The sequence below is a fragment of the Toxorhynchites rutilus genome, chromosome 1 (genome assembly GCF_029784135.1).
Source record: "Toxorhynchites rutilus septentrionalis strain SRP chromosome 1, ASM2978413v1, whole genome shotgun sequence".
Lineage (NCBI taxonomy): Eukaryota > Metazoa > Arthropoda > Insecta > Diptera > Culicidae > Toxorhynchites > Toxorhynchites rutilus.
In genome coordinates this window covers 39,617,552-39,637,545 of record NC_073744.1, presented here as the reverse complement: position 1 = coordinate 39,637,545, position 19,994 = coordinate 39,617,552, and the positions used below count along the sequence as shown (strand labels likewise).

General features: G+C 40.3%; 1 protein-coding gene across 1 annotated transcript; it reads right to left on the bottom strand.

Moving 5' to 3' along the window:
- Window positions 1–3,355: 3,355 nt before the first annotated feature.
- Window positions 3,356–18,326, bottom strand: LOC129776213 (attractin-like protein 1). Its single transcript, XM_055781729.1, has 6 exons — window positions 17,571–18,326; window positions 12,152–15,307; window positions 11,955–12,081; window positions 11,799–11,885; window positions 11,659–11,740; window positions 3,356–5,108 (listed from the first exon to the last, which is right to left on the bottom strand). Exons 1-6 carry the CDS (start codon window positions 17,882–17,884, stop codon window positions 4,954–4,956), a joined length of 3,921 nt encoding a protein of 1,306 aa, XP_055637704.1. The 5' UTR covers window positions 17,885–18,326; the 3' UTR covers window positions 3,356–4,953.
- Window positions 18,327–19,994: the final 1,668 nt, after the last annotated feature.

Here is a 19,994-nt window from a genome sequence, read left to right as displayed (position 1 = left end):
AGCTTCACTAGCAAAGCTGTTTTCACCGGCGTTAGAAAAAAACGTCTCCAACACATTTCACTTTTGCCATGTATGTACGTATCGAAATTCGCCAATGTCGAATTTTGCTCCCACATTCAAATCTTGGAGTGAACTAAGCGTTATTCGTTGTCGTTGTCTGTCAGTTTCTGATATCTTGCAATATAAGATGCTCTTTCAGAGATGCCAATGGTCAGTTGAAAAATTGACGGAAAAATTTAATTCGTTCATTTTATAAGTTTAATTATTTTTGCCTTTGGTAACAATACCTTTTTTATAATGTTGGTTATAATAAGAAAATTAACACTCCTGATCATTGGATCTTTTTTGACAGCCGTTTTGATTCAGTCCACACTACCTAGCATTTAACATGTTTACAGAAAAAAAAACCAAATCTAGATCAACATGTCAAAAGGGTCTATCTTCTTAATCGATTCTCTTCATCTACATTCTGTTTCATTAATAACTCAGCAGTAACAGGATTTCCCGATGTGTTCGACGACAAGGAGTGTGAAAGGGGACTTCGTTTATCAAACTACATGGCAAAACTGGAGCAAAATCTGTCTGAAAGGCCGTGGTTATCGAAAGAGAAAGACGGTGAAGAGAATCGATCAAAGAAGATAGACCCTTTTGACATGTTGATCTAGAAATATGATATTTTCCTCGGTGTGATAGTGATTGTAACGACTTCCCGATTCGATTTACATAATAGGGCCCATTCTCTATATTAAATATTTCGTATTCTCCGCTATTGTATCCATAGCCAATGGCATCATTTGTACGCAATCTAAATCGATTTATCATCGATAGTTCGTTTGTCACTGGAGGCTCCGATCAGATCGGCAGTAGAATAGAAACGGGCAATAGTGCTTGGGTGAGCGAACGAGAACATTCTACACCAGCTTCATGGGGGTATGGGGGTAAGATGGACATGTTAAGGAAAACTTCAATTGTATTTTTGGAAACTCATGTTTTCCGAAACTTAAAATCAGTTTCTTACAGTTCAATATACTGGTTTTCGAAATAATTGGCTAAATGATTTATAAAAAATGTGTTTTTTCATGTTTTTACTGAAATTTAAACAAGTCGAAAAGTAGAACAGTTTTATCGATGCGGGTATAATAGACATGTAGTGGAGGGAATATGGACAGGTCAATAATATACGAAGCGTAGAGGTTTATCGCTCGCAAGAGGAATAATTTCGCTCTCTCTCAGTGTTTGCGCGTCCAGTAACTGAAAAAGAACAGAAAGAGAAAGCAATATAAAAAAGTCACAGGAGTGTTGTGTCCGAGACACGACCGCATAGTTAACGTTGGATTCCGATAGGCTATTTGTTGATTTTTGATATGTGTGAAGAATTACATCGTTATACTCTTTGATAATGATTTGATGACCCTAAGAAGCCGTTTTGTTTGGTTGTTGAGTATTGTTTGTTCACTCCACCAGTGTTTACCGAGTGATGATGACAGAAGGATGGTAAACAGTCGTCGGATGGTGTGTATCAGATAAAAGATATCGAAGTGGAATGAGATATGATGAAAACCGCCCTCTGTGATCACAGACGAGATCCCTTCTGTGTTATGGATGAAATAAAGTAAAAAAATCACCAATGTAATATAAGATAATTATCAATACCAAACACAATTATCAATTTTTCTCATCACTTTAATATAGAGAAAATATATTTGAAATGGAAAAGGTAATTTTCTTTTATAAATTTTTGTTTTTTTTTTTGTTTTCTGTTTATTCAACCCAATGCGAATTTTAATTGGACTAGCAGCACCTCATACTATATGTAGAGCATATGGGAAATCACTTTTTCTAAAATTTCTTCACTTTTCCAATTTTTCTCGCCGTATAAACTTTCCTTGGGTGAAAATGAACACAACAAAACAGACAGCTTAAACAAAATGACCCGTTCTCGAGCGGGAACACACCTTGATTTTTATTTATGAAAATTGAAATAAGTCGTTTCATATATCAAATCATTTTTCACACAACTGCTACCATATACCACTTACCCTTGTGCTAATTTTTTCACAATACATGATCGGTCATTGATAGGAGATTTCACGAAGCAAGCAACATTAAAGTTCCAAATTCAAATTTTATTTGCTAGAATTAATCGTATCACTCACCTTACTTCCAATATAAAAATGCCCCCGACTTGCATATATTTGCAATGCCAATTTACCTCGGGCACCTTAGTTTTGATGTCTCTGTTAGGGAACACATTTCGGTAGGAACAAAAGCTCCCCCTACTTTCATGTATTTGCAATGCCAATTCCCCCCAGACAGCTTGGTTTTGATGTCTCTGTTAGGGACCCGCCGCATGTGTTGTCAATTTAGACCAATCAGAAGTGGGTATTTCCGTTAGGATAGGGGTTGAGATTTTACAATTGTTCGATAGTTAGTTTCATGACATATTATTTCCTTCAATATAAAAAAATTGTTATGGAGTGCCGAAATCGATTGACGCAAAAATTGTATCAATCCATCATGAAATGACTGAGCAATAAGCGTTTGAAATTGGACAATTTTCACGATGTGCTCGATTTTCGGTTCTCAATTTGTACCCCAATATGTTCCCGAAAGACGTAATCCTTCGTCAAAAGAGTTCAATATTATTCCCTTCATTTTCCATCATGCATTGGATGTGATTATGGATGTGACTGTCCATTTCAACCCCACCAGTGCAATTATTTCAATAATTTAAATTTACCACTTACGAAAGAATTTACTTGTCCGTACATACCTAATATCGCTTCCCTGTCAACTCACAAACCGAAAAATAACCATCAGCGAATTCAATTTTTCAATTAAATCAATCAAAATACTTAATATCGAAACCGCAAAAATCACATCCACACGCGGAATCATGTTTGATTTTCGGTTTTTGTTTCCCTATTTCACTTTTGATCAGTATTCATTGTCATGGGATGGTTTAAGTATTCTAGAATAGCATGTAGAAGGGGTTCCCATCAACAGAAATTTGAAATTTATAATGCCACTATACAAATCAACCACCTGTCCATCATACCTCCACTGTACGTCTTACACGAGGTTCCCCTAGTTCCCCAGTTCTTGTTTTTCAATATCTGGCTGTCTAGACTTAACAGCCGGACCAAATTTGCCCACCATGATGGTTGTTCGGACGTACTTAAAGTGATGTTCCTACCGCACTATTAGGAAGCCGATCAACAGGTCATATGATCACGCTTTGGGGAATTCAGGTATAATCAATAACTTTTTTTGACTTTCAAGATCTGATGATTTTTAATAGTAATAATGCAGAATGTGATATGCTACGGCGGAAGCGTTTTCGCCTGGATCTGTTTCCTTCAGTTTATTATCATAACAAATGCCATAAAATACTTTTTTCCTCACTGTGTGTGTATTTCCTGTTTCTCATTAGATTACTTTCCTTGTTTTTATTTATTTATATTTCACAATTTCTACTTGTGATGTCCGTTCACTCACGATGATCGCCTATTACTCAAAACCTTTAAAGAGTGAATACTTCTAAATCCTACCATCAGACGCATCGCTTCTCGTACTACCTATAAAGACTAATTTGCTGTTTTTTTTCTTCTGTATTCGATTTTACTTTCTTTGATACATTGCCGTTGTTTTTTTTTCCCATTTAGGTTTTGTATCATAATGGTAATAGCAATGCTTAGTTTCATATTACAATGTGGTTCTATATAATCCCCACTCAAACCAAGTATTTCGTTCGCTGGGCGGCAAACACTCCCCCATTTCGGTTCACGTTGTTTGAAAATCATCCATCATCTAATGTATCGCACCTTGCTCGAGGTCCAGAGGCCATTTATTGAGAAAACTATACCGGATTTCCGTTTGTTCGGGTGAAACCTGCCCACAGTTTACCTGACTCAGTCCGCCGTCTAGAGCACTAATAGCTAATCATCACATGTAATTTTAAAACTGTGTTCTCTTTTGCTTCGGGCTTGTCCATTTTGGATTTGTATACCCTGGCTAATAATACATCTAAAAAATCCCGATCAAAGAAAAGAAAAAACATCAACCAGGTCAATAATATAGGCTCAAATCCATAGATATTATGGACGTCGAACACAGCAGAAATACCCCCAAAAATAAATTAAAAGAACAATTATTGAAGTACATCAACTTTCTCTTTTTTCTGTTAGTAACATGAAGACTTCAGTAACTTTCGTGTGATGGTTTTCAATAGACTTTCATTTTTGAGTATTGTTTGGTTGCGCTTACAAAAAACGACAAATCGTCGATCTTATTGGTGAATTGTGTAGATATTATAATGTATACTAAAGCCTACGGCTGGAAACTTAAAAGCAAAATAAGGATCCACTGGTGTGAACGCGGAAACGAAAGTCTTACGATCAGTTCTATGCAGTTTTGATAGCTTGAACACTCAACAAATTTAAAACTAAGTTCTCACCAAAAACACAAAATGCGCCATAAGTCTTAGCCCTGTTTGGGATTAGAGGAAGAATAGTAGAAACAGGTTCTCCTTTCGTTATTCGAATTGCTCTCAAAGCACACGCACCGGAATTTTCTTCCGTGCTCTCCCCAACGAGTTCCGACGACATAAGGAACAGCAAAATATAGAAATTGTACTTCAAACTCCTGCTGGTTAGGATTAGTATATAAAATGTAGTCACTATATTCATTCAGTAAAAAAACAAAACAAATAAAACTTCCCTATTCTTCTGCTTTTCAAACCCAATATACTCTACTTCACTTGATCTGTTTCTGTTTTTGTTTGTCTGCCTACCGTATTATTATATAGTTTTATAATTCGTTACCATTTACAATGTTGGTTGGTTTTTAGGTGTTTTTTTTTTATAATTAGTTAATAGTTACTTGCTTGTTGTTTCTCATTTTTTTGCTTGCTTTGTTTGCACTCTGCTGCTTTACGCGCTGCTTTTTTTTCTCTTATATACAACTATCGGGATGTTGGCTCTGCTTACGCTTAGACTTAGGTTCCTTCGGATGCTCTATCGACGGCCGTCGCGGGTTACCTAACGTTACTAATGCACTTGCTACGGCTAGACCTGCCGATTGACCAGGAGGAGAGTGCAGGTGGCCACCTAGGGGAAAAAAACGAATGTTCAGTAGGATAGAAGTTGGTTTAGTTTTCCCAAAGGGTACCTGGAAATAGTTTTAATTCTCTACTCTGACCGGTTTCTGGGCACTAATTTGAAGCCACAAATGTGACAACGCCGAAACGTCGGCAAATTACTTTTAGAGCTTATAAAGAAAAAAAAAATTTGCGATCCAGAACTTGTCAATATCTTAATCCTACTTAAAGTTATCGATGCTTTTTCACTCAAAAACTCATGATTTCAATTTTAATTTACTCAAATACAAAAAAAAATAATATAGTTTTGCAATTCCCAAATTCTATAGAGTGAACTATGTTCTTTCAAATGCCGTCTACAAACATGTTTCATGTTTGCCCCAAAAAGAATGACAAGCGAATGAAGAGAGCATATTTTTTGGAAATAAATATCAATAACTTTGAGTAGAATTGAGATATCGACAAGTTCTGCATCAAAAAATATTTGTCTTAGTAAGCCCTAAAAGTGTTCTGTTTAAAATTTGAAATATAAAAATCAGAGCATAAAAACCGTTTTTTTCATGGTGACCCCAACGCAACTTAGAAAAAAATTGTAAGGGGTTGTATCTAGGACACGACCGCATATTTTCGACGTAGAACTACGCAATTATATTATGCAATCCACTTGTTTACCCCTTCGAATATTATTTTAGAATGCATCGAAGTTTTTGTAATAGATTATGTTCTTCGTTACAAACAAATTTGATGAACGTCCTTTTACGTTTGATATGATGCCTAGGACTACCAAAATATGTGAACGGAAGAATTGTCAAACGATCGATGCATTTTACATTTCCCTCTGAATTATTGCACATCTCATGTTTACGTAGTTCTCGAACCGCGAAAGGTCATTCACCTCTAGTATCTGAAATGACAATTTTCTCAGGTTTCTCAGTTCAAAAGTATGTTTTAGGGAAACATATTACGGTATGCACAACGACAAGCGAGTACATAAGTACTCAACACCAAAAATACTCCCGACTTGCATGTATTTACAAAGTGGATTCCCCCAGGCACATTAATTTTGAAGTCCGTATTAGCAAAACACAGCTCAGTGGGAAAAAATACCCCCGACTTGCCTGTTTTGACAAAGCAGATTCCCCCAGGCACATCGATTTTAAAGTCTGTGTTGGGAAAACCGTAAATCGGGCCAATCAAAACTTGACAGTTAGGGCGATTAGAGAATGCTTGACATTTTACAGTTATTCAATTGTTCATCTCATGAAAAATAACTTTTTATTAATTGTGATAGACGCGTAGAAATATTTCCTATCAATCGATGCAAACATCTTTCCGATCTGTTAAGAAATGTTCGAGTTATAAGCATTCGAAATACACACAAAGCACACAAATCGGCAGAACAAAAGTGTGGGAAACAAAGGAAATTCTTCCAGTTTTCACGAATTTAAACCGTTCAGAGATCAGCGAATTGTAATGTATAGCATATCAAACAAATCTTAGATAATTTCCGATTCAATTGGTATGCAAATCATGAGAATTCGTTCACAGTGAAAATAGTTATTAACGTTGACTTTATTTCATAAAAACGTGACCTGTTTTCTGATTTGGCACCCTTCCTGAAAGACGTAGTTCTACGTCAAAAACCGCTATAGCGGATAGGAAAAAATGTTCTACAAATTTGCTTAAAATAACTGGGACTAAAACATTGTCGAACCATATTTACCTCTATCTATAAAAATTAGAAAGTTAGGTTTTTTATTTCATCGAAAATTTTGGTAACCCTATTTTTCAAAATATCAAAATGAGTGCTTTGTCATATGTAACAACTTTGTCGAAGACAGTTTTTGTCTAGAGAATAACTGTCGAGCTCTAGATGCTAATTTCCACTTAAATGCACTTCCTGGACCATTGTGCACTGCACAGGGAAATACAGGGAAGGGAATTTGGAACTCTGGCATCGCCCCTTCAATCATGATACCATTTACTGATTGAAGTCCTTAATACGGGCTCTACAAGCCCCTAGGATCCAGTAAACTCCGACCCCGTAAGAAGTGTACCACGTAAAAATTTCTTATATGGCAGACAGAGGACTACAGGCAGGAAGCATGGTCGCTGCTAAAGAGGACTAGCGTGATAGCGCCAACCAATGTCGTAGAGATTAAATGGTGGCTTGTCAGCATCGGCCAAGATAGTGAGCGTGGGGCTAGTGATAGTGCGAGTGCGGGTCTGACCATTCGGCCGTAGATAAAGGATTTTGTCCTATCCTCTGTTGGTCAGACCTATCCCATTAAGAAGGTATGATGTGATAATCGTAGACCCCATTTGTCTCCCACCGACCCGACGTCATTTGATAATCGCAGACACTCAAGATAGTGTCGCACCGACTATTGTCAGAATTCGCAGTCGTGTAGAGCGGACTTTATGGTTGACTGCAGTTTACAGTTTACGACAGTAAGCTTGTATCAAACCTCCAAGATGCATGATCTGCACGACGGTAGATCTCGCCACAGGGGGCTCAAGATGACGGTCTTCAAAATGACTAAATGGACGTTACGCAGATAAATCTTAACCGCTGCGACATGGCACAATTGCTATAGCAAGTCGCATTAGAAACCGCATGGGATGTGGCGATTATAGCAGAGCCGTATCAAGTACCTGCAGATAACGGAAAGTGGTTGACAGAATAGCTGCATTAACGGCGATGGGAAGATACCTCATACAGGAAGTTGTACTCGACCCATACGATGGAATCGCGATAGCCAAAATAAACGGAATCCTCGTATGCAGCTGCTATGACCCCGGAGTGATGGGGTAGTAATGGCCAAAATCAGAGGTTCATCGATGCCCCGTGAAAGGTGTCCGAATAAGTTGAAGAATATCGGAGAACAGCTTCTCCAGAAGCATGATCCGATTAGCTGGTCAGCAAAATCATATGCCGATGGAGAAGAACGCTTCGAGAGAGTGCCAACAAAGGAGCTGACGGCGACAGCGAAAAAAAAATAATAGGAGTACCGGTAAGCTTCTTGGTTTTTTTTTAATGAATGCTTTATTCTGCAAAAACAATGGTTACAAATTTAATATTCAAAGTATTGCCCATCGCTAGTCGCAACTTTCAATTCACGGATCCCTTTGCAGAAATAATCGACTGGTTTGTCGACCACGAATCGATCCAATTTTTGACTTCATCAAAATAGGATAAGTGCTGGTCAACCAGGCCATGTTACATCGATCGGAGTAATCGGAGCAATGTCTGGATAATACGGCGGGTGGGATAGGACCTCCCAATTCAGCGTTTCCAAGTATGTTTTACGTATACGTTGCCCAACGTTTAGGATTGTCGTAACGGACCAACTTTTAATTACCAGTAACGATTCGATGCAGGAAAAAACCTTTCTTTTATGGCGTTAGAGTAGTAGTTCGCACGTGAAAAACGGCGTTCGACGTCTTGTGGCTTCAATTCATACGGCACCCACTGTCCTATCTTTCGGATCATTCCCATTGCTTTTAAACGATCGGATATGGTTTGCTGAGCTACTCCAGTGTATCTGCAAGTTCTTGTTGCGTTTGTGACGGATCTTGATCGAGGTAAGCCTCCGATTCTTCATCTTCAAACTTTTTTGGCGGTCCGGAACGTTCTTCGTCTTCCGAGTCAAAGTTACCACTTTTAAACCGTGCAAACCACGTCTGATACGTTCGCTCAGTTGGAGCGTGGTCACCATAAACATCCACCAAAATGCGATGACTTTCCGCAGCTTTTTTCTCCATATTCTCGTTGGTACGAAATTCGACATATTCGAAGTGGCAAAAAACTATGTTGTTCACGCTTCAACTTTTTAACATATACTGAAAAAGACGCGCAATGACAGTAGCTTTCCAACGAATGTCTGGAAATTTAGTTCACTGAAATAATAATCAAGTTACGCCATCTGTTGTAAAACCGAAGAAACTTACCGGTACACCTAATAAAATTAACGAATCCCCTGGCTCCGACGGAATCCCTAATGTTGCTGTCAAAGCCACGATACAAGCGCCCAGACATTCCAGGGCACCGCTGCAAAAGTGCCGGAATGAAGGGTACTTCCAAGATATGTGGAAAAAGCAGACACTGGTGTTACTCTCGAAACCAGGGAAACCATTAGGGGATTCATCTTCGTATAGGCCAATTTGCATCCTTGATACCCTCGGGAAACTGCTAGAGATGATCATTCCCAACCAGAGCTGCAATTTGTCATTGTCATTGCATATATTTGGGCTACTATGACGACCATTACAACATTGGGCCTGATCACGAACATCACTGCCACGTACGCTTTCACGTCACTTCACTTAATCTTTTTGTGTCTATCATCATTGCCATGGACAGTTGCGTGTAAAAATGAACTCCGTGAAGTGAAAGTGTTCATTCCCGTTTATAAGAGACATGTTGGTTGCATAATGTCGGGTGTTTGAACGTTGTATCGGTTGCATAATTTAGGACGTTTATAACGTAGATAAAATTAATACAGCGTTTGAGATAATATTCCATTTAATTAATCGTATGTTTTAGAATGACAAGTTTGCGATTATACTTCGATGATTAGTTTGCTGAATCAAATACTGGCTCAAAGTTGAGGAGGAATACTTGGTTACTCGGGAATAATGTAGTTGTTGAACATATAGTAATATAATAATTTTAATAATCGAAATCTCGCATACTCATACTCTCTTTTTTTAATACTCTTTCATTCAAAGTATGTCTTCAAAACAATACCGTTGGAAATATCTATAACGTAAAAAGTTATAACTATCGTCCTGATTCTGGTCTGGTCCGCCAATTGTGAATGTTTGAATTACAAAAATTAGCTCTGCAATGTGGGAAAACCTTTACAGTTATTATTTTATATTAAAAATCAATATTATACATAATCAATCATAATGATCGTATTTGGGCCAGTGATTTCCATTGCAATTTTATGGTATTGCAATTCTCTCTTAGTCTAATCCTAAAAATAGAAACAAAAAATTTCTGTTCATTCAGAACAATCGGAAGTAGATCTTCGCCATGTATCAATGGGCCTACGGAGCTACATTTTTAATCCTTAATTACATCCCATAGCGCATTTACCGAATCCAAATAAACAAATTTACGTCCTCTGGATACGTCAGAATTTTGTTCTAAAAAGGCAACCAGGCGGGTAAATTGCTGTTTGTTTATCTTTTGTTTCTTAAACAAGACAAGACAATATTCAAAATGTTAGCAAAAAGCTAAATAAATACGAAATTAAATTTACTCCATTCCGCGTGACTAGCCTTCAGCATCTAAAACACAATTGACAAATATACCTGTTTTTCTCCGTGACACGACAGTATCGTGATATTCATAATAACACCGAGTTCATCAAAGTTGTCACGACGGATGAACTCTTCTGGATTCTACACACACGGTGACAGCCGTAATAAGGTTGTATACAATTCACTTCGTTTTCACCGTGAAGTGACATTCGTAATCAGACCCATTACCACCGAACGACATGCAACAAAATATAAACCGACAAAACAAATTCCTTACTCTTCGATGCTAACCAGTTTGTCAGAGTGTGTTGACGATCTAAGCATGTTGCAAGTCAGTGCCCTATGATCGTCAAGACGGGAAATACCATGCCATTTGATGTAAAAAAAGTTTACACGTTTACCAGGGTGCATTCGCTTACGTTGTTTACGTTGGGAATACCATTTTTATATAAAATGCTGAAACTTCGAGAACTAAATTAAACGGACTTTCAAATACGTGAATTTCGATCTCGGGCAGAAATTTCAACGAATAGATAGATTTCTTCATTATTTCAGCATGTAGAGATTTTTCAAGCTTCGGTTAATTATATATTCCGTCAAATGATTTGCTATTGCTCACACGTTATCGCGTGTTCGACATAGTATTCATTTCAATAAATGCAAGAAACAACAACCGGAACGAAAATCCAACCTTTGCTCGATGAAGATAAAATGCAATCTGCGACAATCATCAATTCGTTGTTGACAATTTTATCGCCTACTTGGTTCATCAAAACGTATTGACGAAGCTCAGTAACAGGCATGCTGTACTCCGTCAGTCACAATTTGACCAAGAGTTTTGTCAGTAGGAAGTGACTAACGTGGCTCGTCAGTTGTCAGTTGTCGAGGTGCACACAAAGTAAACACGTTAGTTGCAGTTCGGGCTATGGAAGGATAAATCAACGTTAGATGCCTTCGTGTCAGTTGCCGAAGTTGTAAATGTTGTTCAAAGATGTTCAAAGAATGTACGAAGAAGAGGACACGTGGAATGAGGTGAATTTTGCTGTTACCATAATACTAATGATGTTCCAACGATGATGGACGGATGAGCAAAAGACTCAGCATAGCAAACCCATAAAGATGAGTGCACGAGCCCCTTCCCGAAGCAATGCCTAATGGTGGTTACAGGCATGAAGTCCAAGGAGATTTACCCACTAAACGTAAAAACCTCACACTCCCCAGTCAACAAGGCGACTGGAAGTCTTTTGGAGATTCTCACTTCCTTTTCGAAAAATACACACAATTCTCACCTGTTGGCAGCCGGACTAGAAGTGATAACACTGCCGCCCTGTTACCCTCACATGGCTCCAGTGCGATGGGACTTGGCGAATCCTGCAAATGAAGAAAAAAAAACTTGATATCTCTCATGGGAAGGCATCAGAGGCGTTACCTTTTTCCGCTTCCTCGGTGCACTGGTAATGTTCTCCACTGCTGGTGACAGCTCATTGTACTCTTTGCTTTCAATCTCAACCAGAACCTACGGTAGGAGGAAAGAAATGGGGTTAATGGGCTAAACATTGGGACAGTAAACAATGAAATACGAAACCTGAGAAAACGGCCGAGAGGCCATCTGTTCCATTTCGACGAACAGCCGTTGCCGTCGGCGGAACATGTCATAGCGTTGCTTGATCTTCCACAAAATAGCAGCCATTAGCAGGAGGAGTAAGAAGCATCTGTACGGAAACAAAATCCATATTAAATATTCGAACACGAGCACAAGAACACCATCGGTCGTATACTCACGTGGAAAACGTAATGAAAAATTGCTGCAGATTCAACTTCGGGTACTGCGAGAAAGCAATCTGTATCCACAGCGGTGGTTGGAAGTCGTACACGTACACGAAAAACGTCGTCAGCGTCACGTTGTCCTCGATGCCAAAGTGATGTTCGGCCTTCGAGAACCGGTACCGGAAGGTGGAGCAATTGACGGCGGAGAATAGGGGCTTCTCAGGGCCGCCCGCTGTCCGGATAGTGATATTCATTTTGGCCGCAACCGAGCAAGTGATGCTGAAGTCCGCATCGATGTCCGATTTGACCGGCGAGTTGCGGAAGTTGATCTGAGTGAAGTGACGATCCTCTTTCTTCGACAGGTTGAAAGTGAACTGATAGTCTATGGTGAGATCGTAATAGCATGACCCACGGCTAGGGTCACCGTGGTAGTGGTTAGTGGCGTCACACTTCTCGCAATGATCTCCGGCCAGACCCTTAGTGCTGCAGAAGCATTTGCCCGTTTCGCTGTGACAGTACTGTGCCTGTCCATTGCAATCGCATTTTTGACAGCTGCCACCGTTGACTGGATTACCCCAATAGCCTGGCTTACACTTCTCGCAATTTTGTCCAACCATTGGATCCTTGCAGGGCTGTTTGCAGGTTTTGGCATCCGGACATGTGCTATGACCATTGCACTGGCAGCTGGGACAATGCGTAAAGTGCCATCGAACGGCGGGGCATTCCATTTCTTCGTGGGCACCACTGTCACCCCCTGGCAGGCATCTGCCGAGGCCAGTTAACGAGCCATCATCGCACCAACCGCACGCTGGATCATCTCTGCATTGGGCACACGTTTTATAGAAACCACACTGACTCTTCCCTGTGCTAGCGGCACGACATTTATTTGATCCCGTCGTCCACTCGCGGCACTGGCCGTAAGGGAAACTCGCAGTGTAAGCATTCTTATCTACGCAACGCTGTTCATTCTGGCACCAGATACACTCCTCCTGTGTACAGTTACCACAAGTTGTCAACACCGAACAGGCCGGCGGGCATGGAAGTGCATCGTTCAGAATCTCACCCGTCTTATTGCCCACGTAGTAGCACTTGCTGTGCTCGTAATCCCAGTGACAGAATTTGTACGAAGAGCAAGCGTGACATCCGTGTAGCTGGACGCAAGTTTGTTCATCGTTCTCCGGACAATCCTTCAACTTCCTGGTCGGGTAGAAATCAGCCCGATATGTGTACGACACATCCGGGCATTTCTCCTTCGCACAGTAGCCTTTCCCATTACCGATACCACAGAACATACACCCGTACGATGTGGACACACAGCTCTGACAGCTGCTTAGCTGACTACACAGCTCATAGTCCTGCAGGGCCTGTCGGGTCATAACCAATCTGCTTTCCTGAGGACAAACTTCGTAATTGATTTGATCTCTGCTGAACAGTGCCCCTTTGTCCACATCCAGAATGGGCACGCATTTACTTTTCTGAATGTCCCATACGCACTTGTAACCCGGCCGAGTGTTCAAACACTGTTCGGAGCGATTGAAAGCCCTACAATTGCCGGGTGAGAATTTCAGCATATCGTTTACCATCTGGCCATCGAAGCCACCGTATATATACAGAGATTCCTCGAACACAATTGCAGAGTGTCCGAAGCGGGCCAAATCAGCTCGGAGATCCTGGGGCATATGCTGAATATGCCACGAGTCGCAAATAATGTCGTAAACCATGAGGTCTCTGCTGTAACATTTGGCTCCGAAACTGTGGGACGTATCGTTATGTGTATTCCCGCCAAACACAATCATCAACCCTGGGCTTATGAAGTTTGCCGTGTGTAGAAATCTGGCCGTTGGGGCTGCAGCTTCCAACGTCCATACCCGACTGTGTGGCTCGTAGCTGTACAATTTGTTGCTCAACAGCTGTGTGCTGTCGCTTTCGGACACTATTCCACCATAAACATAGATCTTCTCCTTAAGCGGATCGTACGCCGCCGAATGGCCATAGCCACCGTTCACCGGATAGCCTTTGGTTTTCACTATTTTCCACTCACGCGTTCCGAAGTTGTACTCCTGCACCGTGTTCAAATAACCAAACTGTGGCGAATGGCCGAATATCACAACCATCCTCTGGGAATGTCCCTTTTTTCCACCCTCAAAATTGGAGATCAACGTCGCGGTATGTCCAGCGGATTTCAGCGGACCACACATCGCGTATATTTCATTACACTGCTCTGCTTTGACCGTAATGTTTTCCCAATTTTTGGCGCTCACGTCGAACGCCCAAAGCTCCCCACACACACCCTTTCCCTCTACCACTCCACCGTACATGAAAATCTTATCACCGTACATCACTGTCGATGCACCATACCGTATGTCCGGTGTGGCCTTCGAGTCCGTATGAGCCGTCTCCCAAACCTTTCCATTGAAGTCATACATGTACATCAGAGCTTTCGCCTTGCTATAGCTCTCGCCCGCGATTATATAGAACGTATCCCTGAACACCGCCGCCCCGTGGGAAGCGCTGCCTGGCGGCGCAAATCCGATCGTATCCTCTGAATTGATCGTCTTCCAAACACCGTGCGATCGCACCTGCGAGCAATCGTTTCCATCGAAGCCCTTGGCGCAGATGCATCGCTGCTGGATCACGTTACACGCCCCCCTACCCAGATGCGACGAGCAGTTGTTCGGACAGCGTTCCACATTGCACGCCGGTCCGCTCCAACCCACGTCACAGCTGCACTCCCCGTAAACACACTCCCCATGACCGGAGCAGTTCATCCTCGTATCCCTTGTGGGACATGCATTCACCTCGTAGCTTATATTGAATCCTGACATATTGTACGCGTCGTCGCTGAAGAAATGCAACAACGCCGAGCCGCTGTGGGCAAACACTTCCGGGATACGTCGGATGCTGAAGTTTTGCCGGTACATGAGTCCACTGAACACCGCCAGCAATGGCGACTCGACACTATCCCCATCGTACACATACAGATGGTCCCAACCGCACTCGGTCGCAAATTCCTCCAGGTGCAACCGGATGGCCGAGGGCTTTCCACTGCCCGCCGGTGACAGTTTGTCGGCTATACTGTTGTGGTCCCGGGCATCGATCAACCAGCTGCACTTGACGCCGATCGAGTAGTTGCCGTGACCGTCGTGGATATTTCCCCGTGGGTCCGTCAACCTGTTCGTGAATCGGATAGAAGAAAAAAATAGATCAATAGGAACGTGTTTATTCAAGTAATTCATTATTACGGGGACTCTAATCTAGACACGATATATGTTTGCACATATACCAGCCGACGCAACTGAAAGATGCATATTCAATGTTGGACGGAGCCCATCAAGTGAATAAATATGACACTAGAATTAAGAGTTGATTTATATGCTATTTATATTTGGACTTCAGCTTCAGTATGATTCGTTGATTTATCTATTCATAAGCTTCTAACGGAGTTCAGCGCTTATGAAGGAAATAAGTGCCGAACCGAATCGTGGAATGTTAAAAAGCAGCCAACCGTCGCTTTGTCATCCTGTGAAGCAGAATATATGGCCCTGTCGCGTATAATTCAGGGGGCCATGTGGTGGAACAACTTGCAGTCGCAGATATTCGAGGAACAGCATCCGATATCTCTTAATTGCGACAACCAATCTGCAATCAGCATCGCGACAAATGGATCATACAACCCTCGCACGAAGCACGTGAGCATTCGCTATCACTTCGTGCACGATAGCCTACAGGAAGGAGTGGCGCAGCTGTCCTACGTATCGACGACCGAGCAGCCAGCTGATGGTTTTACGAAGCCCTTGGCCGTCCAGAAGCAGCATTGTTTTTGCGAACTTGTGGGTGTCTCGGATTAGGGAGGAGTGTTGAAGATCACAGCAACCGCTGATAATCCGTAGCTTTGACGTTCTGAATTTTTCAATAAAGATTCATTCCACTGTTAACTGTTACTAAAGACAGACGTGTTTTTTTTTTAATTTATTTTTAAATAGACTTTGCCTAATGTGGCATTCGCCTCTGTAACAGACGTGTTTGATTTTCACTCTTCAAGTGATTGTCCCTATATCTTTATACCCTCCTTTTCATCCATTGCGAGCGATTGCCCCCTTGGTATAAACAGTAAAATAAGTTGAAATGTAAATATACAATAGATATACGAATAGATTTAAGAATTGAGTGTGATCATCAACATTGTAACAATTCCCTTATATCCCATCCCTTTCCTGAAAGAATATGTCACCCTTCTAAACTCGAGTAAACCGCGAGTAATCGGTTTTCCACCTTACTAACCATAGTGTTTGTATATGTATAATATGTATACAATATATATATATATATATATATATATATATATATATATATATATATATATATATATATATATATATATATATATATATATATATATATATATATATATATATATATATATATATATATATATATATATATATATATATATATATATATATATATATATATATATAATGTTTGTATAATTGTATATGTATAGTTTTCAAAAATATATTTAAGAATTCGGCTCCTTTAAACTAATGTAACTGAGCCTGTAAAAATAAACGATTTATAAAAAAAAATTTCGCAGCAAGTTCCGTATGAAAAATCGAGATAACTATTTTCATTCATGCAGTTTGAAGACATTTGGCATCAAAAATTTATTTTGAAAACCTCAATTTCTTTGGATGATTTTTCTATAAAAAAAAACCCAATTTTTGATGGCTGTGCGACACTAGTAAATGAAGTCCGATTGAACTGAAATTTTACATAGGGAAGAATTTTGTGGGAATCAACACTTTTACCCAAGTTTCGTTTGAAAATTCGAGATGGCCGGTTTCATTGGCACTCTACTATAGATATATAGCAAAATAGAACTAACAAGCAAACCTCTTATCGACTCAATTTATATAATAGGACCCCTAGTCTTCTTCGGTGATTCACCATGAATACCCTGACAATATTTTTTTTTCTACAACTCAGTTAACTCAATTGGAAGAGGAGAACAACTCTCCAAAGCGAATTACAATAACTTAGAAAAGTTTGGTTTTTTTTTATCTATTGAATGTTTTGTAAACATATTCAATAACTCGCATAGATCTTTATTTTGGCATCACTTCCATAATATTTTCTATGCTCAACCGATTCAAGATGAGAAAAACAATCCTGCAATTTTCCTGCTAACAGCTGTAATTGGCGAACAAGAAACGATCGATCTCACTTCCTGAGTCATCCGATTCGGTTTCAATCTGTACCCAATGGGGAAAGTTGCGACCCGCTAAAGTGGGCCAATGGCACTAGCCTTACGGAAAGGGTTTCTGTTGTGCACCACCGCACCAGCTACACAACAGAAGGGAAACTGGTTTTCGACATACATTCACCTACCTAAATTCAGGAAAGACAGGGAAAATCAAAATCCATTGATTCTTACCTAACTTTTCCCCCACAGAACTGACATTCGGAGCCCTGCCAGCCATCGAGACAGATGCAGGTGCCGTTCTTGCAGCTGCCTCCGTTCATGCATCTGATTTCGGAACATTTTCCCCCGCTGGACGTACCTCCGTTGATGGTACCTGGACTGCTTCCGCCTGCAGCGGCCTGCACACAAAATTGGACCAGCACTAGTACAAGTGAGAGTCGCACCACAACACTGCCCAGCAGCCGCGAGCATTTGCTACGGCACTTCGTCTCGCCCATGAAAACAGCCCCTAACATTTTCTGTAAGAATTCCGGCAGCAGGGGCATCCCACTTTCGATCGCGAGTAAGACAAAAAAAAACAGCTGCCTTCACTGTATTCCCCCCACCACCACCGCCCCACGGTCGCCACGAAAAACAAAAATAAAAGAAATATCCTCCAGACAACAGCGCAGCTTCTCACTTCCCTGCTCCACAAGGAAAAAAAAAGTTCAGCTCAGCGAACAGATCTCTCACTGCGAATCATTTTCCGTCCTTCCGATTGTTTTCCAATCAGTTCCACTTGAAAACAATATTTCTCGATCCAGCACAATAACCACATAATACAGCTCATGTACCCATTATTCTGGCGACAAGCTTTACTTGCTAGAACGATAGTAAATTGGATCGCGACTGCCTACTTTTCCCTTTTATTTTTTTGCTAACGACGACGTCTGGTTGATGGTGCTGATGCTGTTTTTCTTTCGTTTTGATGTGACGTTTCTGCTACCCTCCTTTGCTTTGACTTCGAGTTGACAGTTTTGTTTGTTGTAGTCAGAGATGCCAGGTTTGAAAACAATAAACTTACTGTGAAGACATTCTGAAATAATTTAATTCTGTATGATAGCGTACGTGGGTTTTTGAGAGATATTATTTCAATGAAATTCTGCCTATTGGCCGAAAATATCATCGAAAGAAGTAAGGCTTTTGTCTCAGTGTCATCGCTCGCTTTCTTTTATCAGTGTCATTTATTCACTTTTGTTCTTAAGTCGGGTTCAGACGGTGCGAGTAAGCATACGAGTCGGTCTAGTCAGTTACTGCAGTGCAGCTACTCACACGGTGTGAACACATCATGCCAGTTAGTGTCATGTGTGATTCGGCGTGCGAGCTACTTCAAAGTTTTTTTAATTGACTCGCACTAGCATTGGCATCAGGGATGCCAAATCTTTACATTGTCTTCACATGTCTCTATTTTTGAGATATTTGAAAATATGCGAAAATATTTATAGACTTGAAAATTATTGGAAAAACTAATAAAACCCTCATAGTTTCTAAACGGAATCGTTGTTATTTTGTTTTGCACGCTGGCGGAGCACGTTTTCTTTTTGAGATAGTTTTATTGGTAATCTAAATATAAAATCATTATCGGGCACAATTTTCATTCAGAATTCACTCACAACTTGCAAAAAAAAAAGTATTGTTCTAAGAAACAGAATACATATTCGATTTAAAAAAGTAGATTTTCATTCATTATTTTAGTTTTTGAAGCGTATTTATTCCTCCTGCAAATCTACTATCATTTTCATTTCACAAATTGGTACACGAAGCTGCTGTCAAGGCGAAATAAATCAAATTTTGAAAAAAAATTTAGACTGCCATTTGTAGCACCACATACTTTCGGAATTCATTTAGCTATGGATGCATGGATGCTTTCGAGATTCTAAAAAATATCGACAATAATCTGAACGATATTCCAGATGAAAGGCACATCATTTCTAGTTTCACTCTTGTAGGTATAGCATCCCACATGAGTGTATCTTGGCGATGTATTTGTGGAGCAATTAAATCCAACAGTTTTTTCACCTTTTCAGGTGTTATTCTCAAAACTGCTCTGTACTCTCGGGGATCATCATCGTAGAGTTACTTCAATATTGTATTTGTTGCTCCTTTTCTTTGCATCCAATTCCTGGCCCGAATCCTTTTTTCATTCTGCTTTTTTCGGATAGTACCTTCAGTTCAAAGAAATACAGCACAAAGTATTTTTAAACACGGCCAGCGTGTGTTTCGCGATAAAATTGTGTAATGATAAATTCAACTGAAAACCTAAGACGAAAACTGCCAATAAAGAAGTCGATTTCGGATCAATCATCTGAAAAATTCGGGCCTGATTGCTGTTTCTGACTATTTGATGGACATTTGAAAAATAGCCTGGCATCTCTGGTAAACCCGTGCCGTAGTATCTACCCAGCAATCATTAAATCGCATAACAAGCGTATATATAACATCATATGCCCTAAAATTTGGTTGGCATATAATGCGCCTAACTGACATATGCATGCAAAAGTGGAGGTCATATACATACATAGCAAATGCTTACCGAATTTGTTTGGATGAATATGCAACTTTGACCGGCTATAATAGCGACTAGTGCCATACTCATATACGATTTATTACAGACAT